At 41.7% G+C, this 27801-nt stretch overlaps 1 protein-coding gene across 1 annotated transcript in view; it reads right to left on the bottom strand.

Moving 5' to 3' along the window:
* Nucleotides 1-27801, bottom strand: part of xkr7b (XK, Kell blood group complex subunit-related family, member 7b) — a 203253-nt gene that overhangs the window by 24313 nt on the left and 151139 nt on the right. The window contains exon 2 of the mRNA XM_072556761.1: nucleotides 16099-16298. Within this exon, the coding sequence (XP_072412862.1) occupies nucleotides 16099-16298 (200 nt within the window). The remainder of the gene's footprint in view (nucleotides 1-16098; nucleotides 16299-27801) is intronic.

Here is a 27801-nt window from a genome sequence, read left to right as displayed (position 1 = left end):
TTTATGAATTAATCCACATAACTAAACCCTTTCTTCATCTCCCTCAAATTCAAATAGGGGAAAGTATGTGAGGGTGGAAGTAAGGTATGTAGCCAGGGTAAAGAATGGATAACTGGGAATGCCCCAATGTCTCCCCCTCAGATCAGAAGGGAAAGTCCTGAGGATTGGGGTAAAAATTGGAAGTTGAAATGTTTCAATTGTGACAAGATGGGACACATTCATTCAGAATGCTTGATAGTACTTGGGAAAGCTATTGAACTCCTACGAATGAGCCCAATGAGGAGACTCAAAAGGAAATGACCATAGATCAGATTGCAGCTAGATCTGCAATAAAGAGACTAGAGGTAAACACTGTTGCGACTGTGAAAGAAGTACATAGGATAGATGTGAAATATGAAGGATTTTGATTTTAATGGACGATAACCCATTTTTGTGTCAACTATTCCAAGGGATGCGAGGGCTACTCATACTCTTGCTGGATTAGGATTTAATTTTCTCAGACAGTTCAAAGGAAACAAAAATGTTAATAAATGGTGGAGAGTAAATCTTGGTTCCTTTTTATTAAGTCCAGTTAGAATGAGGGGTTTAACTTGTGGTCTGGACTATGTAGTTGGGTAGTTAAGAAATTAGCTATGGATGATCCTGATTTACTGCTTTGGAATGATTTAGCATGAGTGAAAGTTAGAGTTTTGTGGATGATTACACGAAGTCCATTGGAAGCTAAAGACTGGAACAGTTGCAAGAACTAGTTCCAGGTATTTTTCTATTATGTTGTATAACCCAGACCAATGGCTAAATAAAGTCCATCACCAGAGGGCAGTAAGACTACAAGTAGATGATGCAGTAGCTGAAACGCTATTTCAAATGAGCATAATTCAAAAGTAGTGCTTGGCATGCCTATGTTAACTGAAGATCCAGAGTTAAGCAAGCTAACAGAAGCAGCTGATATTGGACCTCCTCCAGCCTCAGCTTCAGAATGTTATTATACTCAAAACAGAGTTCTGATGAGGAGTTGGAGACATCCTTGCAGACCTACAGGTGAAGAATGGATAGCTGTTCTTCGAATAATGGTACTGCCCAGATGTCGTAAGGAGATACTGTGAGTAGCACATGAATTTCCAATGGTAGGGCATATAGGAATATGGAAAATGTAGGATTGATAGACAGGTATTTTACAATTACAGGACTACATAAAGGTATAGTACGGTTCTGTAAAAATGTCATCATGCCAGGTCATAGAGTCATAGAGATGTACAGCACGGAAATAGACACTTCGGTCCAACCCGTCCATGCTGACGAAATATTCCAACCCAATCTAGTCCCACCTGCCAGCACCTGGCCCATATCCCTCCAATCCCTCCCTATTCATATACCCATCAAAATGCCTCTTTAAATGTTACAATTGTACCAGCCTCTACCACTACCTCTGGCAGCTCATTCCATACATGTTCCACCCTCTGCATGAAAAAATTGCCTCCGCAGGTCTCTTTTATATCTTTCCCCTCTCACCCTAAACCTATGCCTTCTAGTTCTGGACTCCCCCACCCCAGGGAATATACTTTGTCTGTTTACCCTATTCATGCCCCTCAATATTGTAAACCTCAATAAGGTCACCCCTTAGCCTTCGATGCTCCAGGCAAAACAGCCCCTGCCTGTTCAGCCTCTCCCTATAACTCTCAAATCCTCCAACCTTGGCAACATCCTTGTAAATCTTTTTTGAACCCTTTCAAGTTTCACAACATCTTTCCGATAGGAAGGAGACCAGAATTGCACACAAGATTCCAACAGTGGCCGAATCAATGTCCTGTACAACCGCAACATGACCTCTCAAATCCTGTACTCAATACTCTGACCAATAAAGGAAAGCATACCAAACACCTTCTTCACTATCCTATCTACCTGTGACTCCGCTTTCAAGGAGCTATGACCCTGTACTCCAAGGTCTCTTTGTTCAGCAACACTCCCGGGGACCTCACAATTAAGTGTATAAGTCTTGCTAAGATTTGCTTTCCCAAAATGCAGCACTTCGCACTTATCGGAATTAAATTCCCATCTGCCGCTTCTCAGCCAATTGGCCCATTTGGCCAAGATCCTGTTGTAATCTGAGGTACCTTCTTCGCTGTCCACTACACCTCCAATTTTGGTGTCATCTGCAAACTTATTAACTATACCTCTTATGCTTACATCCAAATCATTTATAGAAATGACAAAAGTAGAGGGCCCAGCACCAATCCTCGTGGCACTCCACTGGTCACAGGCCTCCAGTCTGAAAAACAACCCACCACCACCACCCTCTATCTTCTACCTTTGAGCCAGTTCTGTATCCAAATGGCTAGTTCACCTTTTATTCCATAAGATCTAACCTTGCTAATCAGTCTCCCATGGAGAATCTTGTCGAATGCCTTACTGAAGTCCATTAAGATCATATCTACAGCTCTGCCCACATCAATCCTCTTTGTAACTTCTTCAAAAAACTCAATCAAGTTTGAGACACATGATTTCTCATGCACAAAGCCATGTTGACTATCCCTAATCAGGCCTTGCCTTTCCAAATACATGTATATCCTGTCCCTCAGGATTCCCTCCAACATCATGCCTACCACCAGCGTCAGGCTCACTGGTTTATAGTTCCCTGGCGTGTCCTTACCGCCCTTCTTAGACAGTGGCACCACGTTAGCCAACCTCCAGTCTTCCAGCATCTCATCCGTGACTATCGATGATACAAATATCTCAGCAAGAGGCCCAGCAATCCCTTTCTTAGCTTCCCACAGAGTTCTTGGGTACACCTGATCAGGTCCTGGGGATTTATCCACTTTTATGCGTTTCAAGACATCCAGCACTTCCTCCTCTGTAACATGGACATTTTTCAAGATGTCACCATCTATTTCCCTATATTCTATATTTCCATGTCCTTTCCCACAGTAAATACTGATGCAAAATTCTTGTTTAATATCTCCCCCATTTTCTGCGGCTCCACACAAAGGCTGCCTTGCTGATCTTTGAGGGGCCCTATTCTCTCCCTAGTTACCCTTAGTACCTTCCATACACGTAAGAGTCTTTGAAGAACCATTCAGGTGAATATGAATAAATTATTTCTAACTATTAATGAAAACAAACAAAAGCAGGTTATCAGTGGTTCCTTACAATGATGGATATGACAACCTGATTGACAGAAGCTATTCCTTTAAGGACAGTTACAGCTAGGATCCATCGTGGAAAAGTTAACAAGCTTTGTTTTATTTGTTATGGACTACCGAATGAGATACAGTCTGGTCAAGGTTCTAGCTGTGTGCCTTAAGTTTTCTGGAGAACATTAGCAGCTTGGGTATTAAATAATTGAAGGAAACTGCATATCATTCACAAACACAGAGGTACCATTGGACTGTCAAACCCACGATAAAGGCATACTGTCATGAATATCCACAGTAGTAGGTCAAAGGATTAGAATTCTTACTATTTACTGCTAGAAATTCCTTGCGGTCCCTTAAAATTGATAAGGGAGAAATTCATGAAGCAAAGACAAATCCTCAATGTTGGCTTACATGTTCACTTTTGAAGACCCACAGGAGCATAGAAGGTAGCACAAGAATATTTGAAAGATGAAAATGAATTGACAGATCAACATTCAGCAAGTAGAACATTTCAAGTGGGAAATGTAGTATTAGTTTTGTTGCCTTTGCAAAGTGAATCTTTAAAAGTGGCAGTGGTCCATACAAAGTAATTAGTAAGGTTATTAAAGTGAAATACTCCTGATCATAGAAAGAAGAATTAATTGTATCACATAAGCATATTGAAAAGGTATTAACATAAGGAAAAGGATCAGGAGGAACAAGTTGGTCAGGTGGTAAGCGGAGGTGAAAGATGACAGAGACAATAGCAGTAAAGTAAAAGAGGTAGAAAGTTTCTCAAAATGAGCCTCCTCCTAGTTAACACAGATATGTTGGAACAGTAAGAAGACAGAATTGTCTTCTCATATTTAGATAAAGAAAAACAAGAGGATATCGTAAGACTACTGAGTAAGCATTAAGTGATGTGTAGAGATATGTCTGGATATACAACATTAGCTCGACTTGATATGGATGTTGGAGAGTAAGGATGAACAAAACAGCATCCTTATTGGTTGAGTACAGAATAAAACAAGCTCAGGTGAAGACAGAGTGAATACATGTTGGAAGATCACTTGATTTAACTTAGTCCACTCTGCTGGAATTCACCGATAGTGTTAGTTCCTAAGTCAGATGGATCAACTAGACTCTGCAGAGATTATGGAAAGATAAATGCGACCACAAAGATTTGTACCCATTCCACATTGGGAGATTGCATTGGCAGTGTATCATTCCTTTCTAAAATTAATCTATTGAAGGAATATTGACAAGTTCAACTAAAATCAAGGTCTAAAGAAATATCCACATTCGTTACACCAAATGGGGTGTTGGGTGATACCGCATGGATGAATGAGTACCCCAGTGACAATCTACAGGCTTATGAACCAAATAGTAGTTGACATTTAAAACAGTGTAATTTATTTGGAGGATGTTATGCTATATAGTAACACATCATAAAAAACATGTAAGTCAAGCAGAAAACCTGTTTAAGCAATTATATTTGGTTAGCTTAGTAATAAATTTAGCTAAAAGTAAATGTTGAAAAGCAAGAGTAATTTACCCAGGGCAGAGTGTAAGACATGACAAGTGTTGCCAAGAGGAAAAGGCTCTAATGGAATGCCCTATTCCTAAAACTAAATGAGAAATCATGAGATTTTTAGGAACTTATAGGTTTTACCAGGAATGTGTTCATAATTTCAACATAATAGCTGTACCTTTAACAAACTTGCAAAAATGGTATGGGCAGCAGAATGCCAAGGAACCTTTGAGAAACTGAAGGCAATTGTAATAAATAAACCAGTGGTTATTGTGTCAGAACTTTCCAACTGTCAAATGGCACTCTATGCTCATGACTTGTAGGTAGATGCAATCTTATTGAAGGATGAGGAGTTGGGAATAGAGAAGCCAGTGACGTACTTCTCTAAGCAACTAAAATCAGTAACATAAGTAGTACTATACAGTGAAAAAAAAGCTTTTGGATAATTTTTGTCTCTTTAACACTTTGGAATCCATGTATAACACATAAAAGAGGAAATATTAATTTATACAGATCATAATCTTCATTGGAATACAAGACTTTTGTTGCAACTACTTAATGTATTTATTTACATTGCTGTAAAAGATGATGTAATTTCAGGTGCATTGACCAGAACATAAAGTGTTGGAATAAGTGAAAGCTTTAAGAAGTGCTAAGAGCATATAAGGTTGCGTTTAGGGGTAGGAGAAATTAATGGATGTAAATGCCGTGTTTTATTTTTAAATTAACACATTTTGTAATGAAACACCTTTCCAAAATACATTTTTTTTTGAAGGGCAGAGGCATGTAGACACCATATCTTTTTACTTTTCTGTATTTTTTTTGAGTGGGAGCAGCGGCCGAGTCAAAGCGAACCCGGGAGACTACAGCTAAGGTAAGACAGTTTGTTTCAAAATTACTTACCTGTAGCGGGCAGCGGAAGTGAGGTTGGAGCGCATAGCTGGGCGGGAAGGTAAGTGATTAGTATTTGAGTGGGTGTGTTCTAGACCCCAGGTCCGACTTTCGTAGGGCCTCCCTCCCACCCTCCTCCTCTAACCTAACTTTAAAGTCCACAGGTAAGTGACTCAGTGTTATTGACTCAGTGTTCTTGTTTTTGGAGACAGTGTACAGTCATGGCAGCGCAGGCGGTGGAATGTTCCTCCTGCAGGATGTTTGAGGTAGGGGTGACCACCGATACTCCTGCCGACTTCGTCTGCAGGAAATGCAGTCAGATCCTGATTCTCACCGAACGGGTTAGGGAACTGGAACTGGAGCTGGATGAGCTGAGGATTATTCGAGAGGCTGAGAGGGTGATTGATAGAAGCTACAGGGACATAGTTACGCCGGAGAACAGAGGTAGCTGGGTAACAGTTAGAGGTGGGAAGGGGAAGAAGCAGGCAGTGCAGGGTTCCCCTGTGGTCGTTCCCCTAAAAAATAAGTATACAGCTTTGGAAACTGTTGAGGGGGACAGCCTTGCAGGTGTAAGCTGCAGTGAAGGGGTCTGTGGCTCTGAGACTCAGAAGGGAAAGGGGGAGAGGAGGAGAGCGCTAGTTATAGGGGACTCTCTAGTTAGAGGGACGGACAGGCGGTTCTGTGGACATGGGCGAGACTCTCGGATGATTTGTTGCCTCCCGGGTGCTAGGGTCCGAGACGTCTCGGACCGTGTCTTCAGAATCCTTAAGGGGGAGGGTGTGCAGCCAGAAGTCGTGGTTCACATTGGCACCAACGACATAGGTAGGAAGAGGGGTGGGGAGGTCATTCAAGAGCTCAAGGAGTTAGGCTGGAAGCTAAAAGCTAGGACAGACAGAGTCGTCATCTCTGGGTTGTTGCCGGTGCCACGTGACAGTGAGGCAAAGAATAGGGAGAGAGTGCAGTTGAACACGTGGCTGCAAGGATGGTGTAGGAGGGAGGGCTTCAGATATTTGGACAATTGGACTGCATTCTGGGGAAGGTGGGACCTGTACAAACAGGACGGGTTGCACCTGAACCAGAAGGGCACCAATATCCTGGGGGTAGGTTTGCTAGCACTCTTCGGGGGGGTTTAAACTAATTTGGCAGGGGGATGGGATCCGGACTTGTAGTCCAGCAAGTAAGCTAGCTGTGTGTCAGGATGCCCAAGCCTGTAGGGAGGCTGTGGAGAAGGTAGCACTGACAGGGACTACTTGCGGACACAGAGATGGGCTCAAGTGCGTATACTTCAACGCAAGGAGTATCAGAAATAAGGTGGGTGAACTTAAGGCGTGGATCGGTACCTGGGACTACGATGTTGTGGCCATCACGGAAACATGGATAGATGAGGGACAGGAATGGCTGTTGGAGGTTCCTGGTTACAGATGTTTCAGTAAGATTAGGGAGGGTGGTAAAAAAGGAGGGGGGGGTGGCGTTGCTAATTAGAAATGGTATAACGGCTGCAGAAAGGAAGTTTGAGGGGGATCTGCCTTTGGAGGTAGTATGGGCTGAAGTCAGAAATAGGAAAGGTGCAGTCACCTTGTTGGGTGTTTACTATAGGCCCCCCAATAGCAGCAGAGATGTGGAGAAACAGATTGGGAAACAGATTTTGGAAAGGTGCAGAAGCCACAGGGTCGTAGTCATGGGCGACTTCAACTTCCCAAATATTAATTGGAAGCTCTTTAGATCAAGTAGATTGGATGGGGCGGTGTTTGTGCAGTGTGTCCAGGAAGCTTTTCTAACGCAGTATGTAGGTTGTCCAACCAGAGGGGAGGCCATATTGGATTTGGTACTCGGTAATGAACCGGGACAAGTGGTGGGCTTGTTAGTGGGTGAACATATTGGTGATGGTGACCACAATTCTGTGACTTTCACCTTGGTTATGGAGAGAGATAGGTGCGCACAACAAGGTAGATTTTACAATTGGGGGAAGGGAAATTACGATGCTGTAAGACAGGATTTGAGGAGCATACGTTGGGAGCATAGGCTGTCAGGGAAGGATGTGGTGGAAATGTGGAACTTTTTCAAAGAGCAGATACGACGTGTCCATGATATGTATGTACCTATCAGGCAGGAAAGAAATGGTCATGTGAGGGAGCCTTGGTTGACGAGGGAGGTTGAATGTCTAGTAAAGAGGAAGAAGGAGGCTTACAGAAGGTTGAGGAAACAGGGTTCAGACAGAGCAGTGGAGGGATACAGGATAGCCAGAAGGGACCTGAAGAAAGGGATTAGGAGAGCTAAGAGAGGGCATGAAAAATCCTTGGCGGATAGGATCAAGGATAACCCCAAGGCATTTTATGCGTATGTGAGAAAGCTGAGAATGACGAGAACGAGAGTAGGTCCGATCAAGGACAGTAGTGGGAGACTGTGTATTGAGTCGGAAGAGATAGGAGAGGTCTTGAACAAGTACTTCTCTTCAGTATTTACGAACGAGAGGGACCGTATTGTTGAAGAGGAGAGTGTGAAACGGACTGTTAAGCTAGAGGAGATACCTGTTAGGAAGGAAGATGTGTTGGACATTTTGAACAACTTGAGGATAGACAAGTCCCCCGGGCCTGACGGGATATATCCTAGGATTATGTGGGAAGCAAGAGAGGAAATTGCAGTACCGTTGGCAATGATCTTCTCGTCTTCACTGGCAACGGGGGTGGTACCAGGGGACTGGAGAGTAGCGAATGTTGTGCCCCTGTTCAAAAAAGGGAATAGGGATAACCCCGGGAATTACAGGCCAGTTAGTCTTACTTCTGTGGTAGGCAAAATAATGGAAAGGGTACTGAGGGATAGGATTTACGAGTATCTGGAAAGACACTGCTTGATTAGGGACAGCCAGCACGGATTTGTGAAGGGTAGGTCTTGCCTTACAAGTCTTATTGAATTCTTCGAGGAGGTGACCAAGCATGTGGATGAGGGTAGAGCAGTGGATGTAGTGTACATGGATTTTAGTAAGGCATTTGATAAGGTTCCCCATGGTAGGCTTATGCGGAAAGTCAGGAGGCATGGGATAGAGGGAAATTTGGCCAATTGGATAGAAAACTGGCTAACCGGTCGAAGGCAGAGAGTGGTGGTAGATGGTAAATATTCAGCCTGGAGCCCAGTTACAAGTGGAGTTCCGCAGGGATCAGTTCTGGGTCCTCTGCTGTTTGTAATTTTTATTAATGACTTAGATGAGGGAGTCGAAAGGTGGGTCAGTAAATTTGCAGATGATACGAAGATAGGTGGAGTTGTGGACAGTGAGGAGGGCTGTTGTCGGCTGCAGAGGGACTTAGATATGATGCAGAGCTGGGCTGAGGAGTGGCAGATGGAGTTCAACCCTGCCAAGTGTGAGGTTGTCCATTTTGGAAGAACAAATAAGAATGCGGAATACAGGGTTAATGGTAGGGTTCTTAGTCAGGTGGAGGAACAGAGGGATCTTGGGGTCTATGTACATAGATCATTGAAGGTTGCCACTCAGGTGGATAGAGTTTGTAAGAAGGCCTATGGAGTATTATCGTTCATTAGCAGAGGGATTGAATTCAAGAGTCGTGAAGTGATGTTGCAGCTGTACAGGACTTTGGTTAGGCCACATTTGGAGTACTGTGTGCAGTTCTGGTCGCCTCACTTTAGGAAAGATGTGGAAGCTTTGGAGAGGGTGCAGAGAAGATTTACCAGGATGTTGCCTGGAATGGAGAATAGGTCGTACGAGGATAGGTTGAGAGTTCTCGGCCTTTTCTCATTGGAATGGCGAAGGATGAGGGGTGACTTGATAGAGGTTTATAAGATGATCAGAGGAATAGATAGAGTAGACAGTCAGAGACTTTTTCCCCGGGTACAACAGAGTGTTACAAGGGGACATAAATTTAAGGTGAAGGGTGGAAGGTATAGGGGAGATGTCAGGGGTGGGTTCTTTACCCAGAGAGTGGTGGGGGCATGGAATGCGCTGCCCGTGGGAGTGGTAGAGTCAGAATCATTGGCGACCTTTAAGCGGCATTTGGATAGGTACATGGATGGGTGCTTAATCTAGGTTAGAAGTTCGGCACAACATCGTGGGCCGAAGGGCCTGTTCTGTGCTGTATTGTTCTATGTTCTATGTTCTATGTTCTATGTTCTAATGCACACCCCAGTTTATTGATGATCAAGAGAAAAGCAACAATAAAGTTGCCATAATCCCAGAGGATTGCTCTGTCATGATAGAGAGATGAATTGCATTGAGTTTAACCTTAGGGTCACTAGAAGACCTTCTGGTTACCTTGGCTGGGACAAAAAGTGAACATATGCAGTTGGCATTTCTCTGCATCACAAACCAGCGTCCAGCCAAGTGAGGTAATAGTTTATGGGGTACAACATCTGAAGGAGCTACCTCATTTAGCAATGTGGTAGTGGCACATAACATAGGGGATGTAGGGGAGAGTGGATAGTGTTCCCTGTATACTGAGTGGCTGTTCTGATGTTCCTCCAAGTTTGTGGACGTGCACTGACTATCGGGTCCAGAAGTTGCTGCGTGGATGGACCTTGGAGGTCCACAGACTGAAGTAAAAACTGGAGGGAATATTAGATTAGATTACATTCCCTACAGTGTGGAAACAGGCTCTTCGGCCCAACAAGTCCACACCAACTCGCCGAAGAGGAACCCATCCAGACCCATTTCTCTCTGACTAATGCACCTAACACTAAGGGGCAATTTAGTATGGCCAATTCACCTGACCTGCTCACCTTTGGACTGTGGGCGGAAACCAGAGCACCCAGAGGAAACCCATGCAGACACGGGCAGAATGTGCAAACTCCACACAGACAGTCGCTTGAGGCTGGAATTGAACCTGGGACTCTGGTACTGTGATGGAGCAGTGCTAACCACTGTGCAACCGTGCCGCCCCGAGTGGACAATGTCGTTAGTGAAGAAGGCTTTTAACTCCCATGAGGTCTGTGCAGCAGTTGCTCCTACAAATGCGATCATGGAGCTCAGAGTCATACAGCATGGAAACAGACCCTTCGGTCCAACTCATCCATGCTGACCAGACATCACAATCTGACCTAATCCCATTTGCCAGCATTTGGTTCATACCCCCCTAAACCCTTCCTATACATATACCCATCCAGATGCCTGTTAAAATGTTGTAATAGTGCCCATCTCCACCACTTCTTCCAGCAGCTTGTTCCAGACACACACCACCCTCTGCAGAAAAGGTTACCCCTCAGGTCTTTTTTAAATCTTTCCCCTCTTACCTTAAACCTATGTCCTCTGGTTTTGGACTCTCCCATTCTAGGGAAATGACTTTGACTATTCACCCTATCCACACACCTCATGATTTTATAGACTACAATAAGGTCACCCATCATGCTCCGGTGCTCCAGGGTAGAAAGCCCGAGCCTATTCAGCCTCTCCCTACAGTCCTGGCCACATTCTTGTAAATCTTTTATGCGCCTTCTCCAGTTTAACAATATCCTTTTGATAGGAGGGCGGCCAGAATTGTACACAGTATTCTAAAAGTGGCCTCACCAATGTCCTGTACAGCCACAATGAGGTTCCCACTCTGATACTCAATGTTCTGACCAATGAAGGCCAGTGTGCCAAACACCTCCTTCATCACCCTGTCTACCTCAGACTCCACTTTCAAGGATGTATGAGCATGCACCCTTAGGTCTCTTTTTTTTGTATTTCAAAAATATATTTTATTCATAAAATTATTCTGATATCTATACAACTGGTGATGCCATACATACGTATACATTCCATTTCTTTACATACAGAGATTGGAATTAATCATTTGTATACACAAGTCTGTGTGTTGACCATCCTGGTATTTTGCTGAGGCGCCAGCGGAGCCCAAATGACTGGGTGAGCCCCCTGTTTGTCTTAGGCAGGCACGGTGGCCTTTCCCCACTGCGCCTTGGCGACAGCTGCCCAAGCTTCAGCGCATCCCTCAACACGTAGTCCTGGACCTTGGAGTGTGCCAGTCTGCAACACTCAGTCGGGGTCAACTCCTTCAGCTGGAAGGTTTCAGGCAGACCAAAGAGCATCTTTCACAGAGTTGATGATCCTCCAGGCACAGTTGATGTTTGTCTCGGTGTGCATCCCGGGGAACAGACTGTAGAGCACGGAGTCCCGCGTCACGGCGCTGCTCGGGACGAACCTTGACAAACACCACTGCATTCCTCTCCAGACTTCCTTTGCGTAGGCACATTCCAGAAGGAGGTGTGTGACAGCCGCGTCCCTTCCACAGCCTCTTCGAGGCCAGCGTGCAGTGCGGCGGAGAGTCCGGGCGTGCATAAAGGATCTCACCGGCAGAGCCCTTCTCACCAGCAGCCAAGCCATATCTTGGTGCTTGTTGGAAAGTTCTGGCGATGAGGCATTCTGCCAAATGACTTTGACAGTCTGCTCAGGGAACTGCTCGATAGGATCTGCCCTCTCCTTTTCCCAAACGGTCTCAAGGACACTACGTGCTGACCACTTCCTGATGGACTTGTGGTCAAAGGTGTTTTTTTTCATTAATTTCTCCACAAAGGACAGGTGATACAGAACCGTCCAACTACTTGGAGCATTCTGGGGCAGCGTCTTCCCCCGTTGCCCAGATCTTTATACATCGAGTCCCTTTGGATCCAGTCCATCTTTGATTTCCACATGAAGTGGAAGATGGCCTGGGTGACTGCAGCGGCACAGATTCTGGGAATAGGCCAGAATTGTGCCACATAACAACACTGACAGTGCCTCACACCTGATGACCAGGTTTTTTCCTGCGATGGAGAGTGACCGTTGCTCCCATCTGCCTAGTTCCTGCCTCACTTTACTGATCCGCTCCTCTCAAGACTTGGCGCATGCCCCAGCCCCTCCGAACCAAATACCCAGCACCTTCAGGTGGTCAGTCCTGACGGTGAGGGGGATGGAGGATTGGTCGGCCCAGCTCCCAAAGAGAATGGCCTCGCTCTTGCCTCGGTTTACCTTGGCCCCTGAGGCCTGTTCGAACTGGTCACATATGCACACGAGTCTGTGCACGGACAGTGGATCTGGGCAGAAGACAGCGACGTCATCCATGTACAGGGAGGCCTTAACCTGTAGGCTCCCACTGCCAGGAATAGTCACCCCTCTCAAGCTCGCATCCTTCCTGATGGCAAATGGCTCTATGCAGCACACAAACAAGGAAGGAGAGAGAGGGCAGCCCTGCTGGACTCCAGATTTGACTGGGAAGCTATCTGATTTCCACCCATTAATTAAGGCTGCACTGACAATATTGGTGTAGAGCAGTCGGATCCAATTGCAGATTCCTTCCCCAAAGCCCATTTTGGAAAGAACATCTCTCATATATGTATGCGATATCCTGTCAAAGGCTTTCTCCTAGTCCAGGCGGATGAGGCAGGTGTCCAACCCCCTGTCCTGCATATAGACGATCGTATCCCTGAGGAATGCGAGACTTTCAGTGTTCTTCCTGCTTGGTACAGTGCAGGTTTGGTCAGGGTGAATCACCAACCCCATATAAGACCTGACCTGACCCAGTTGGCAATGACCTTTAACAAGATTTTTTTAATCTACGTTTAACAGTGAGATTGGTCTCCAATTTCTGATTTCCTATCTCCCCCCCTTCTGCTTGTAGAGAAGGGTGATGATGCCTTTCCTCATGGATTCACTCATAGTACCTGCCAGAAGCATACTGGCATACACCCCCAGCAGGTCCTGGCCAATCAAGTCCCACAGAGCAGAATACAGCTCGACTGGTAAGCCGTCGCTTCCAGGAGTTTTATTCTTCTCGAAGGACTCGAGGGCCTTGGTCAGCTTGTCCAGGGATAGCAGCTGGTCCAGCCTCTCCCATGTTCTGGCGTCTAAGACCTCCATGATAGAGGACAGGAACTACTGGGAGGCTGTGCTGTCAGTTGGCTTCGTGTCATACAGACTGGCATAGAAGGATTTGCTGATCCTCATGACATCAGCCTGAGATGACGTTATCGAGCCATCTTCTTCCTTCAGGCTGCTGAGCATGGAGCTCTCTTTGTGCACCTTCTGGAAGAAGAAACGTGAGCATGTCTCGTCCTGCTCCATGGAGCAGACCCTGGACCAGAAGATTATCTTGGAGGCCTCCGAGGCAAAGAGTGAGGCTTGCTGGACCTTCACCTCCTTGAGGCCCTCAGTGACATCGACCCCATTGTCTGCAGCAGGAGCAGGTTCTGCATACTTTCCTGGAGCTGGGACAGTTTTACCTGCCTCCCTGTCACCTATTGAACACCTTTGAGGATGAAGAACCTCTTTATGTTCCCTTTTACCATTTCCCACCAGTCTGCTGGAGACTGAAAGAGGGGCTTCACGATTCTCCAACCTGCATAGTCCCTCTTGAGCTCCTCAATGTTTCCCGGGGTCAACAGCTTTGTGTTCAGTTTCCACATTCCCTTACCAGCCCGCTGCTCGTCCTGTAGGTGACAGTCGGCCAGCAGGAGGCAGTGGTCAGAGAAGAACATCGGCTTGACGTTGGTGGATCTAACCCGAGAACATTCGGGACACAAACGGGTAATCTATCCTTGAGCAGATAGACCCGTCTGCCTGTGACCAGGTTTTTCTTCGCTGCGCTCCACCTGCAGGGATGCTGAAGACGTCGTGCAGCTTGACATTTTTGATCTCTGTTTGTCAACACTCCCCAGAGCCTTAATATTAGTTGTATAAGTCCTGCCTTGGTTTGCCTTACCAAAATGCAACACCTCACTTTTCTCTAAATTAAACTCCATCTGCCACACCTCGACCAATTGGCCAATTAATCAAGGTCCCATTGTACTCTAAGATAATCTTCTTCACTGTCCACTAGACCACTAAGTTTGGTGTTATCTGCAAACTACTAACCATATTCACACAAATTCACATTTAAACCCTTTGTCTGACTTTGCCAAGTGTTCCTAGAGGCAGGTGTTGAAGAGTTTTCACTGTTGACTGGGCTGGGTATGCCTTTGTCAAATCAAAAATTGATGCCAATGTTGAAACCAAGTGGGTCCTCTCATTTCATTCTCAGTGCAATTACTGTCATAGTTCAAAAAAACTGAACGGCTTACAAGAATATTTCAGAGAGCAGTTAACAGTCAATTGTACAGCTCTAGGTCTGGGGGCACATGTGGGCCAAACCAGATAAGAAAGGCATTTTACCTTGTCTAAAGGCCATGAATGATCCAGTTGGGTTTTTACAATGTTATGGTTTTATGATTGCTATTAGTGATACTAATATTTTATTCCATTTTTACTTAATTTACATGAATTCTAATTTTTAAAAAATTCTGCCCCAGTGGCATTTCCAGATAATTAGATCAATTTTCTGGATTATTGGTCTAATAGTATAATTATTATGCTACCTGAACAGGAATGGTAGCATAGTGGTTAGCAATGTTGCCTCACAGTGCCAGTTACCCAAGTACGATTGGGTGGCTATTTCCAAGGAGTTGGCACATTCTCCCCATGTCTGCTTGGGTTTCCATTGGGTGCACTGGTTTCCTCCCACAATCCAAAAGCTAGGTGCATTGGTTATGCTAAAGTGCTCTATGGTGTCCAGGGATGTGCAGGTTAGGTGGATTAGTCATGGTAAATGTGAGGGTGAGGAGTGCAGGGGGCTGAGTGGGATGCTCTTCAGAGGGTTGGTGTAGACTTGATGGGCCAAATGGCCTCTTTCTCCACTGTCAGGTTTGTATGATTCTATGAAACTAATCCTAAAACTGTTCACGTTTATTATACTCAGATAATATTGGTTAAACGGATGGCAAAATTAGATTAAGATAGATGACTGGAATAAATTTAAATGTTTAAAATAGATCAAAGTACAGATGAATGAGGTCATTGAGCCCATCTAATTTATACTCTTATAGAAACCAATGGATAATATCCAATTTCCTTGATCAATTTTACAATGCTTAGTTATTATATTCATAATAACCTAAAGAAAGAGTGAATGTCAAACAATCCCCCCACCCCACCCCAACCCCCCCACTGTAATGATAGCAGTATTTTGGAATGTTACCAGAAAAGGGGAAAAAAACTTTGGATTAATGCTGGCAACTTCACTTCAGTGGCTGGGGTGGTGAGTGGGTGCGGGAGTTTGAATTCCAGACCGGATGGTCTTGGCGAGTGTCAACTGAAAATCCTGCTGAATTCTGTGTTGTCATCCAACAGGATAATTTAATTCAGTGAGTATAGGTAATCCACACTTGAGCTTTTGAATATTGGAACCCATAACATCCTCACACCACATGGAGCTAATTATCCTGCTCAGTAATAGGACTGGTGTAAAGATGGTCATAACCTTTAAAAAATTGTGATCTTCCAAGTGTAATCAGCTTGTGGATTTTCTTTCACTGTTCTTCAAGATAACAGGGTAAAGATTTGAAAACAACAAAAGCAAATTAGTGACAGTCTAAATGATTTGAAGGTCCAGTTGTTACGTTTCTGACAAGAGAGAAGGGAATCTATGATGCAAGAAAGTGATATGTGGGGTGAAGGTGACAAAAACAAGGGCTAAACTTAGTCTATGCTGATTTCTAAAATGTCTTGTGTTCTTCTGGTACGTTTTGGTATTGTGAAAAATTATTGAGCCTTACCTTGCAAGGTGCCAATGTGGCTTCTCTGCACCATAATACTGAGCTGCAGGACAAGCTGCGGTGCACTTTTAAGAAAGGTCTCCAACAGACGCAGCATGTTTACGTCAGCACTCTCAAACATCATTCTCCAGTAAAAGTGTCGGCGCTCATGTTCTTTGTGCCAACGACTTTGAATTCCAAGATACATAGCTCTGAGATACCTATTTAAAACACAGAAATCATGTTGAAGACAATTTGCAGGCTGCTAAATTCACAGAATCCTCTCTATTAATCACTGATCAGTCCTGTGCATAGCTGATGTGCTCAGCCCTCAAGAAAGTTTCTTTACATTGTATTGAAATAAAAGGGTTGGTTTAGAAGTTAGTGTAGTGCGGCTGCTTTACCAAACTGATTCTCAGACAGGGTTGTATCCAGTCCAAAGCTGCATTAGATAATTATTTCAAATATAAACAGGAGTGAAAGATTTATCCTTGGATTTCTACTCTTTTGATTGTTACTAAATTAAAGATGCTGATACATTTTGTTACAAAGAATCTGAAGCTAATACAAAACTTGGAAGATTAGTCATCAGCCAAGATAAAACACCAGAAAATTGTCTGGGCAGGACACCTAACAGTGTTCACCGTTGTTGAGACTTGGCGTTGGATATTTACTTGTTCCAAAGTTTTTGACCGGCAATTTACTGAAATAGCAAGTTGACATTATCGTAGAGGGGGGAAGCAAGAGATCCGAATAATGAATGCACAGTACAAGTAAACTGCATAACTTCTTAACTAGTTAGACCGTAGAACAGCAAAGTAAATTGCAGAAGAACTGGGCACATTAAACATGAACAGTGCTACTAAAGAAACAGAAGGTGAAAGGAAGATTGCATTGAAAAGGCAAAGGAAAAACATCCATCATTTCAAATAACGAAAGCCCAAAGAAATGAAATTATTCCACTGTCACAGTTAATTTTCAGGGCCAGAGATGTTGATTGACACACACATAATAATTGTGTATCAATTTATGTGTAATACTTAGTAAGTAATTTTAACATTAGAGTTAGCCCAAAACCACAGTAAAGTTGTAAGAGCCAAGTGTGTGAATCCAAACCTAGGAACAAGCTTTAGGCACCAGAATATATACTAAAATTTGTGAGCACCTTTTCCATCATTGTCGGCTATGGTGTGCCTGTTCTGATTTCCTGGTTATGGTGACATAAGGTTGTGTCACTGCACCTAGAAACCTAGAGGGCCAGATTAATACTCTGGGGATATGGGCTCAAATCACACCAGGACATCTGATGGATTTTAAATTAGATGGAATAGTATTAGTGACCATGAACCCATCATTGAATTTTACAATAGTCATCGGGCTCATTATTTCCCTTTAGGGCAGGAAATCTACCACCTTTATCAGGTCTGGCCTACGTGGACTCGAGCCCTACAGCAATATGGTTGACTTTTAACTGCCCCCTGAAATAGCCGAGCAAACCACTCAATTCAAGGGCATTTACACAGGGGCAAGAAATACTGACCATGCCTTCACATCTCCGCATTCCATGAAAGAATAAAACAAATGTATATTTGTTCAAAACCAAAATGTGGAGTTGTATGGGGAGGCCAGCTTACTACATCATATGAACTGCTGCCACAATCTTCAAAGTGGAGGGCCTGCTTGTGGTGGAAGAAAATCATATCAGGTCTAATTAAAAAAAATTCTTGTAGTTAATTGTATTAGTCTATTGTATGTTGGCGTGGAGGCATTGACACTGCTGACTGGGAGAAGAAAATCTGCTGATGCTTGGCATGGCATCTCCTCATCCATCAAAATACAAGCCATTTCAAAGCTCAGTGACTTGGCCAGGAGGTGGATACGCAGCTGCAGAGGAAGGAGAAGGCAGCCAACCTGGAGCTGTGAATTTGATTTCACCACAAAGCAATCTGACCCCTCTACAGAAAAAAAACCCTGGATCCAAGATTGGGCTCCTCTGTTATCGGAAGACTCAACTAACTTAACAGGCATAACCTTTGATTTCTCAGGGCTGCTGCTGACACAGATTATGTTGATATGATGGATATTATTGTAGAGAGCTTAAGGATCACCAAATGGAAGGGCTTATTAACTCAAGATCCCATGCTGTTAAACTCAGACGTTCATATGACACCATCAAGAGGTGTTTTTTAAGGCATTCAATCTGGATATTTTAGAACCATATACAACATCTCCCCCAAGCTTTTTATCCCCATTATTTATATTGTATTACACATTTTTATATTTATAATTAATTATAAATTATAATTATTGCACATAATTATATTTGTCACTAACTCATTTCCCCCACCTCAGGTTTTGATTCTCTAACTTTACTAATTCAAGTAAACTGGTGGTTTCACAATTCTGTTGGAACGTGTTGTTTCTAGACTTGGTAGACTGGTAGTTGCTGGGTGGAAGTCAATTCTTTTTAATTCCCTTCCTGTAAGTCTGAAGTTTGTCAATCCTTTTAAACTAGAGGTACATAATCTCTTAGATTTCCTTCATGGAGAGTGTCTTCCCTACTAAAAGAGGCAATTCCGTCTTTGCACTATTCACAATCTCCAAAAGAGTTACTTCATTGGAACTGCAAGCTTAATCTCATGTTGTACACTGCACAAAGTGGCAAGATATAAGATGCCCATCATGGAAACCCTGGAGGACTGCAGCATCTATGGGAACAAATTAATCAGCAAAGGCCTGAAGAATGAGATATAGAGTTCAACTCATTACTAGATGCCAGTGACATCTGAGTCACTCTCAAATACTCTATAGTCTGGAAATTTCTTACATTCTGTAGGTCATTCAAAATTTTCAAGATCAATGCATAACAACTTAAATACAACCATCACAATTTGATATGAATCCAAACCGTGCACTCACAATGTTTGCTTCTTCAGTGTTTTCACTTAGTGGAAGTACGCAAATGAATCTGTGCTTCTCCTGGAACATCTTTCCTTCCATTTTTCTGTCTTATCACAACATTCAGACTATTAAACATGCGAGCTGTCAATTAAGCAATTCAGCCTGATCTAGTTAACCTTTTATTTAACTTCTTGTAACAGTGGTTCAGTCTGGCAGAATGAATATTGATTCAGGCCTGAAGTATGGGTGTGGGCCTTTAAGTTGCTTTAAGTCTTTCAGTAAAGTCGTTTAGTAGTTAAGTTTAACCTCCAATTGCTGCAAGATCACTTGCATTTGAAATATTGAATTATGAGACTTTAAAAATGACAAGTCTGTAAAACAGATGACAGATAGACATATTTTAAAAGGGTTAGTTGACAACAACAAACATCTAAATACTAAAACAGTATTCAACCACTGAGAATACCATCACCTACCTTTAACTGTTGAAGATACACTCTTAAATCAAAATTGCTTATTTCAAATCATCTGGTAGTTTGAATTGAAATAATATCAGAATTTGAATGACCACTAACATTTTAAAACAAAAAACTGATTGTATGCCTGTCATTATCCTTTAGCTACTGGTGGTCACACCTTCCACTAATCTGCACTATGTTACTATTTAAATTGGGACATGAAACCGTCAACTTTAAAATATAAATCATGATGTCACGAGTGAATTAGAATAGTTAACTGACAAAGAAAAGAAATGAAAATTCATTGCATTCTCTTACAATCAAAATTGAGTCAGATCAAGTTTGCCTCAAAATGTTCTTGTTTCTTCACGTATTCATTGTCATTATTCAAAGTAGAATGGCTATTTTGACTGGGCCTCAAGCTAGATAATAAGCAAAGGCAAAATATTCAACACTGCTAACATCATCTTGATGCCCACCATTGACCAGAACTTGAATTGGTCCAGTCATATCAACATTGTGGTTAGTATTGAGCAGGAGAGAGATTGGATACTCTGGCTTACCTGATCCCCAAACCCTAACAATCACTAACATTTCTCAATTCAGATGAATGATGGAATTAACATTACTTGTTTGACAGGAAGAATTTTTACACCATTCAGGACAAAGATTGTATATGATCTATGATGCTTAAATCGGTTTCCACCATGCCATTATGGTGCTAAGGTTACAGGAGTTTTGATGCACATCAATATGCATATTGCACTGTAACAATACACAAGCTCACTGCAACAGTATTTTCATTCACTGGGGTCTCTTCCACTAAGAAGTGCAAATATCAAAATCATGTACCTTTACATAGAGGCATACTGGTACTTCTTGACCATCATCTAAGAAATTTCTACTGAATATTATTGTAGGAGCAGCATCCCTGCAAAGATTGCAATGGTTCAAACAGAAGGACCATCATCATCTTTCTCGGGCTATTCAAATGGATATTCAGTTGATGTAGATATGTCAACATCCCAAACATAAATATGAAATGATGTTTTACCCTGTAGCAAAAGTATTAATAACAGAAATGGTTATTAACCTTATTGGAATTCAGAGGATTTGCTGTGAACAATAAGGCTGCCAATCACTACAAAGTAATTAATAGCATCTCCTAATATTCTATGGGAACGTTAAGGAACATCATGAGGTGCCATTGAAATCCATATGCCCATTTTCCTTTTTTTTAAAATTTTTGTGTGATTTTTTCTTTCTTTTTTTTAAAACCCCCACACTACCTCCTAACTGCAGTAGTGCTTATTTTTTCCCCAGCACCCATGTTGTGTGTGTGTAGGTGTGAGACACAGTAAGAGACACAAGGTGCACGAATCTTTATTCAGTTTCCACTATACTGAATAAACAAAATAAAGAAATAAATCTCTTCAATTAATGAATTCCACTGTCTTGATTAAAAATAACTGCTTGGATTTTGTTTCACAGTACTCTCTTCTATTCTTAATAAGAAACATATTTCCCTGTTCAATTTCTGGAAATGCATACAACTAGAGTTATTTTTTTAAACTGCAGTCACTTTGGGTGAGTCACAATCCTAAACAACACAGGATGTAGCATCTTCTGTGGTTTTTTGATTCTTTGAATCAATTTCAGAAATCCAGTAAATTGGAGCCAACTGTCTACTGGAAATAATATTGATTACCATAATTTTCTGAATAGCCCACAACCAAATCATTTGCCTTCCCACCACATATAATCACGTACTTAAGCTTCTGAAATACTGCAATCAAATTTGCACTTTGGTACATGTAGTGAGTAAACTTGACTAAGTTAAAGGATATGTACCCATCCTAGTTTGTCAGGCAGCTGATCCTCATGCTCATGCACAGTGCGTGATACTCAAGAACAGGGAATGAGCTGACAGTGTTTATCGATTTACAGTGTGATGTGCAGGCAAATTTCTCACAGCAATAAGCAGAGATCTTTCATATTAATGTTTTGAGTTGAAAATTACTAACTGGCTGTATGGAAGAGAAGAGAATATGTTAGATGACAGCCTTCAAACATAAGGCGATAGGAGTTGCTGAAATCCATTGTAACACAGCAGTAGCACAGGAAATCAATATTAAATGAGACAAACACTAGACTTAATAATAATTGTAGCAGTAATTTTTTGAATTTCTAAACATTTCTAAGAGTGTTTCATTACAGGTTTTATTTGTGCCTTAGAAACTGAAAGAACTTCAAACATTGTTAATAGAAATGCATTATTATTTAGTATACTGAAGAGAAGTACCTGACCAGCCACAAATAAAATCCCATTTTGATTTTGTGCATATGCACCCTAACCTCTAGACAGGCTTTTAGGGAAAAAGTGCACATTATATTCAGAAAATTACCAAATGTTAAAGACAATTATTCTCTGCTGTGTTTTCTAGTCTAACCAGTTTGCAGGTAGTGACTAGCCATCTTAGAATGTACCTATTTATAGTAATTAAAATATAATTTTAAAGGGATAAAGACAATTTACACACATTAGCAGCATAACATTGTGTAATATGATGGAGTGTTCTAATATGTGAAAACCTATCACGACTTGTAACACTAGCAGCTGCTCTTTAGAAGGCAGTTGTGTCATTGTTTGCTGCTAGTAAAGAAATTCAGTATTTGAACTAGATTTTGGATTGTGCCAGTGTGAATTCAAGGAATGGGAGCAGAAATATGTCTTAATGTACCTTAAATTGAGACACAGAAAGTGAAATGGACAGGAATGATGAATTTATTCTTGCATTTATGCATTCCATATAGTGCTTTTCATGCACTCAAGAGATCCCAAAGCACTCTCTAGCCTACAAAATATTTTTGAAGTGGAGCCACTGTTGTTATGTAAGGATATGAAGGGTCCACTTGTGGACAGCAATTTTCCAAATCCAGCTGTTGGATTAAGAGTCCATTAAACTATCTCATTTGCATTTACTTTGTCCTCCTTCTATAAGTGTCACATGATCATTAATGTCTACCCTAGAGGAAAGATAAATATTCGCTTATGTCAATTGAAACAGACCCTCTGACAGTACAGCACTCCTTCAAGGCTGCACACTAGTATCAGAATGATTGTGGGTTCAGGAGGACAAGGATGGTGCTTGAAATCACAACCTTTGGATTTAGAGGCAATTGCGATACCACTGAACCAAGATTAATTCACTTTACCCTCCAAAGAGGTGTCTCCAAGGAAATCTCAGCAATACTCAAGCTCTGCACTAACAAATGATGTATAAAGCCTATCTTGCACATCAATCGGGCTATCTTCATACATTAATGTGCATTTCTACTTCTAAGTTACTTCACAACATAAATATGAGGGAATATGTTGCCATTATCTCATTTCCACTCTAATTTGAAGATATCTATTGATAGCGAGCATTGCCCGAGACACATAAGCTATTAAATCTGGTGTGTATTACATGACTGTGTGTGTAATAGTCTTCAGACTGAGGTGACCTTGAATTCACAGAACCCCAAGTGTTAAATTGAGGTTGCAGCTGGAGCTTCTCATCAACTCCTTTGCTATTTCTAAGTTTTAAAATTTCCATTTTGTGCAGCACTAAAAGTTTGCAATTAGGCTGTAGGTAATCATTCGCTTAATGGGGCTGTCTTGTCCTTTGAGAATAGAGCACAAAAGTCAGAGCGTCAGCAGTCAGGGCATAATAGGAATAATGACAGCAGCACAGAACAAGAAATGCCTATGATTTGAAGCTTTTTAGTGCTTAGGTGATGACTGAAGTTACATTTAGCTAGTGAGTGCCAGAGATGTCAAGAGCACTGCAGACTCTTCTAGATATTAATGATTAGCCCTTGACACTTTTCAAACAGTGAAGAAAAGGTGGTTGAAAAGTGTCAAACATGCTGACCCTGAAATTCTACTGTTGACACCATTTCTCTGTGGCAACTGACAATCACCTGCTAGAGTTATGCCATGGGGTTTGTAGAACATCCACAGAATTTCACTGTGGAAAATAGTGAAAACTTTATAAATTTTTGTAAATTACATCCTTGGGTGATTTACACTTTCCTGAAATGGGAAATTGGCCGAGGTCTTTTCAGAGTTGCGTAGGTTGGAAGAGTCATAGAAAAGCATTTAAATTCTATACCAGTAGTCTCCATGCCTCAATGGTAAACTCTCAATCAGAACCAGGAATATTGCTTAAGAAATTGAAATGAAACGGATAAATTCTGGTATCAATACTTCGTTGTGGCGGTGACCATACCAAAGATTATTTACAGACTCATGAGTCTGACACCAGAATTCCTTAGAATGCAAACTTCAGACTCCTGGACAACCACTGAAAGGAGATTTCAAATGAACATTTATCATTGTTAAATGTGGAGAAATTATAGGGAAACAGCAAGTTGCAGTGCTCTCCCACATATGAGATGCAGGAAGTGACAGTCAGTTCCTTTCTGTTGAATTGATAAGTTGAAGCCAAAAGGTAAGAAAATATTTAAAGTAGAGACAAATAAACTGTGATCAGCAGATTATACATTTTTCAACATTTTGTAGCAACTTAATGCATGTTCAAAACGTGAACAGCCCTCAAGCTGTGATTGATTCCAAACAAGTCCCTAGTAGTTCAGTCAAATTAGTACAGTTTTATGCATTGCTACATGTTCTGCTTTCTGCTGCAGGGATGTGCCAGTATTTGTAGCAGTTTGATGTAGAAATGCATAATGCACTCTGGAAAGGGAGCCTGACAGTAGGTTTAAAAGAAAGTATTTAATATCTTGGATAACATTTTGATCATTATCCATTTTTGTTTGACAATATATAATTATTACTAAGCATGTGTTCTTGTATAGATCACAGTGCTCTCTCAAACATGGTACATAGCTGCCTATTCAATTCGGATCATGTGTCAATCTTCATGAATTGTTTCTGTAATGGAAATGTAACTGAGGAAATAACAATAGAAAGACACTTCCAACAGTAAGATGACTGATTTGCTCTATTTCATCTGACATCACAATGCTGTCATCCAAGGGCTGACACACTCAAATCTTTTTGCAACATACCATCCTGACATGAACTGTGACTGTTTTCATTTTTTAACCTACAATTATGAATTTGGTGAGCTGCATCTTTTTAATACAATTTCTTGGAGGTAATCAAACAACTGACATTTACTTAGCATTTTAAATATCGAAAAAAACCTCCTGTGGTGCAGTTAGACAAGAACAGATGCTAATTGTAGGAGATGTGACTAGGGAGGTGGGTTTTAAGGAGGGAGAAGAGGAATAGAGAAAGGTGAGAGGCTTGGAAAAGGAATTTTAGAGTATGGAGTTGAAGAAAAATCAAAGAGTAAAGAGAACGGTGAATCAGATAAGTCAGTATCAGAGAAATGAAGCAGGTGAGGAGAATTTCAGGGCAAGAAAATGTTAGAGAAAGAGGAACTAGTGTGAGGATGAGAAGTTAGGTTTGAGACTTTCAGAGTCAACATGGTCAATAAAGACAGGAGTGATAATAAAGTGGAATTGGATGAAAGATAGAAAATAGAGAGCAGAGTTTTTAAACTGGAGTTTATTGATTGTGGAGAACATTGAAAAAATTGAATATGAAGGCTACAAAGTAGGGATGTGAATTTAAGTAGATAGACAATGTTACAGAAGTGTAAGCAGGTCATCCTTTGTTGGGGAAGATGCATGTATGGAAACCTCCACTTTTTGATTGAAGAGGAGTGGGAATATAGGAATAGGAAGAGGCTGAAGACTGATGGTAACTGGGCAGGGAGTAAAGTATCGTGATTAGAGGCACGCAGTTTGAATTTATGGCAGGGCAGACTCAAACTGGACAACGAAGGAATGGCATTGCAGCATGAGAGTATGTTCATTCTTCCTTATTCTTTCATAGAAATGAACATTTGTGACTAGGTCCGGACACATTTATTGTTCATCCCTAATTGCCTTCAAGGTGCTGGTTATGGGCTAACTTTTTGAGTTGTTGCGTCCATGTGGTGTAGGTATACCCACAGTGTTGTTGACTAGCAATTCCCATACGGACAGTTGTAGTGAGGATGGGGAGAACAAGGCACAAAAATGCACTGCCACAGTTAGTCACAGAATAAGACATTTGGGAGTTTAATTAGAACCATGTCAGTGTTATGCCTGGGATGGAAACCTGACTGAAGACATGTAAACATGAAGAGACAGCCATGGGTTAGGAAAATAACATGTTTGAAGCAGTAATTTGCAGAAGAAAGGTGATTTAGAAAGTAATGGGGACAATAACTAGTGAAAGGGAGTCATTTACAATGTCAGGTACCATTGGGATGGCAATAAGAAGTTGGTGGTCAGTAGATTTGTGGAACTCGATAGAAGGTGAACTCAAAAGGGAAAAAGAAAGAAAGAAACTGGACAAAAATGCAAGATCATCATGAAGGCAATAGAGAATTTCAGGGAGATTCATTTTCATGATAAGCAGAACTTCAGAAGCGACAAAGATAACCGATCATCTTGCTTTTAACGAGAAATAATCTTATGAACTCTTCCGTCTTGTTGTTAGAAATTAAGATGGAAGATCTGTTGTGGAAATTAGGAACATGCAAGTATAAAACTGTTCTTGCACAGTTCTTTTGAGTTGCAAGACAAAGGTTGATTGTTGAGGAGGATGGCATGATCAACTTGATAAAAGATTGATAATATACCTGGTCAGCCGCTGTCATGAAGAATAACATTTATGATTTTAATTGAATTGATAGGTTGAAAACCAGACTAGTTGAATAGAATGTTCCAACTTCAATACAGGCTAAAGGCAGGACTATTAGCTGGGCAGGAAGTGAAGAATAGGAAATGCTATGGCTCTTTAACTGAGCCATGGCATTTGTGTGCCATCTCTGGATTCCCCAACTAATGAATTGTGGGCAAGTTGCACATTGTTTCTGTTAAAGGAATGATGTATTATTAGGATAATATAACACAGGTTAACACAGTTTCACTAGCATCTTTATTCTAGTACCCACACAATTTTCCTCTTGTCTGGCAATAATCCCAACACCCCTCAAGCAGCTTGTGGAGGAGAGATGAGAATGGAATTGGGAAGTGGGCACATATATGCTACAGAGCAATGGAACAGAGGGTGAATAGAAGGCCAGGTCAAAGCATGGAGATGAAGGATGGTGGTGACATTGAAAAGGAGAGGGACAATACCCAAGTGAACAACTGACCATGGTGTAAGGGAAGCAAGCGTGGGCATGAAATTGAAGTAGGAGGAAATGGATTTAATGAGCAAGATGTGCTTGGAGAAAAGTTGCAAAGGGATGGTGATCCAAGCTAGTTTGGCTGATAGCAGGAAGAGAGAGGTAAGAAACATTATAGGCAACTATGCAAATGGTCTTTATCTCAAAGACAGAAAAATACATGAACTTCCATTTTGGTATTAGAGGGGAGATATAGTTCATACTGAGCTAAAATGTAAGGAAGAAGGTAGATACACAAAAACAGCATTAAATATTCTTATCTGCTAGACAGATCCAAGACTAACAGGTTCCTTTGGCTGGTGTGTAAAGTGTGGTACATCTGCCAGGATAGATCAGATATGTGTTGATTGAAACAATGGTGTGATTGATTAGTGATAAAACCTTGATTGAGGGAAACTTCAAGTGCTGTTGAGATTGAGGGAGCTAAGTGTATGGCTGGGGAAAAGAAAAATCAAAAAAGGAATAGATTGAACAACGACAAGAGAATTTAATCAGAGTATAGGGTGCAGGGGGCTGTTGAGGTAAAGGTTGCAATCACCAATGATGAATTTTCAGTCAGTGTAGAAACTCAACAGAGAGAAGGAAAAAAGTTTTTAAGGCAAGAAAGTAAATTCTGGGCTTAAGAAGCATCAAAGATTTAACAAAAGGAGCACGAATAGTGATGCAGCAAGGCAGTATATAGATAAATCTTGTTTTCAATAAGTCTGTTGAATAATTGAGCTGGGTTTAAATTTTCAAGAGTTCATATTCCCATTTCATTATTTGTACATGGTCATGAAATCCAGAAACTCAACCAATTTGTAAGGGCTGCATCTATTATATCCTGGATTCAAGCCAACTCAGACACAACATTTTCAGGATTTCTGTACATGAGAGATAAACTCAAATTAAATAATTTTAAAACTGCACTAACAAAAAACCTTCTGAACTCAAATGTGATGCATTCATTTTGTTGCATAACTGCTTTGTTCAGGTCAACAGTTCACTGGAAAGGGGAGTCAAAGAATGAGAAGCTGGACCTAATGAATGGATGAAGCTCAAAGGCGGATGTGGACAAGTGAGACAGAATCTGAACTGCTCTTGCGCCCCAACCTGCAACATGATTCATC

The sequence above is a fragment of the Chiloscyllium punctatum genome, chromosome 37 (assembly GCF_047496795.1).
Source record: "Chiloscyllium punctatum isolate Juve2018m chromosome 37, sChiPun1.3, whole genome shotgun sequence".
NCBI classification, from domain to species: domain Eukaryota; kingdom Metazoa; phylum Chordata; class Chondrichthyes; order Orectolobiformes; family Hemiscylliidae; genus Chiloscyllium; species Chiloscyllium punctatum.
Note: the sequence above shows the minus strand (reverse complement) of the source record. Positions and strands in the feature narration are given on the sequence as shown.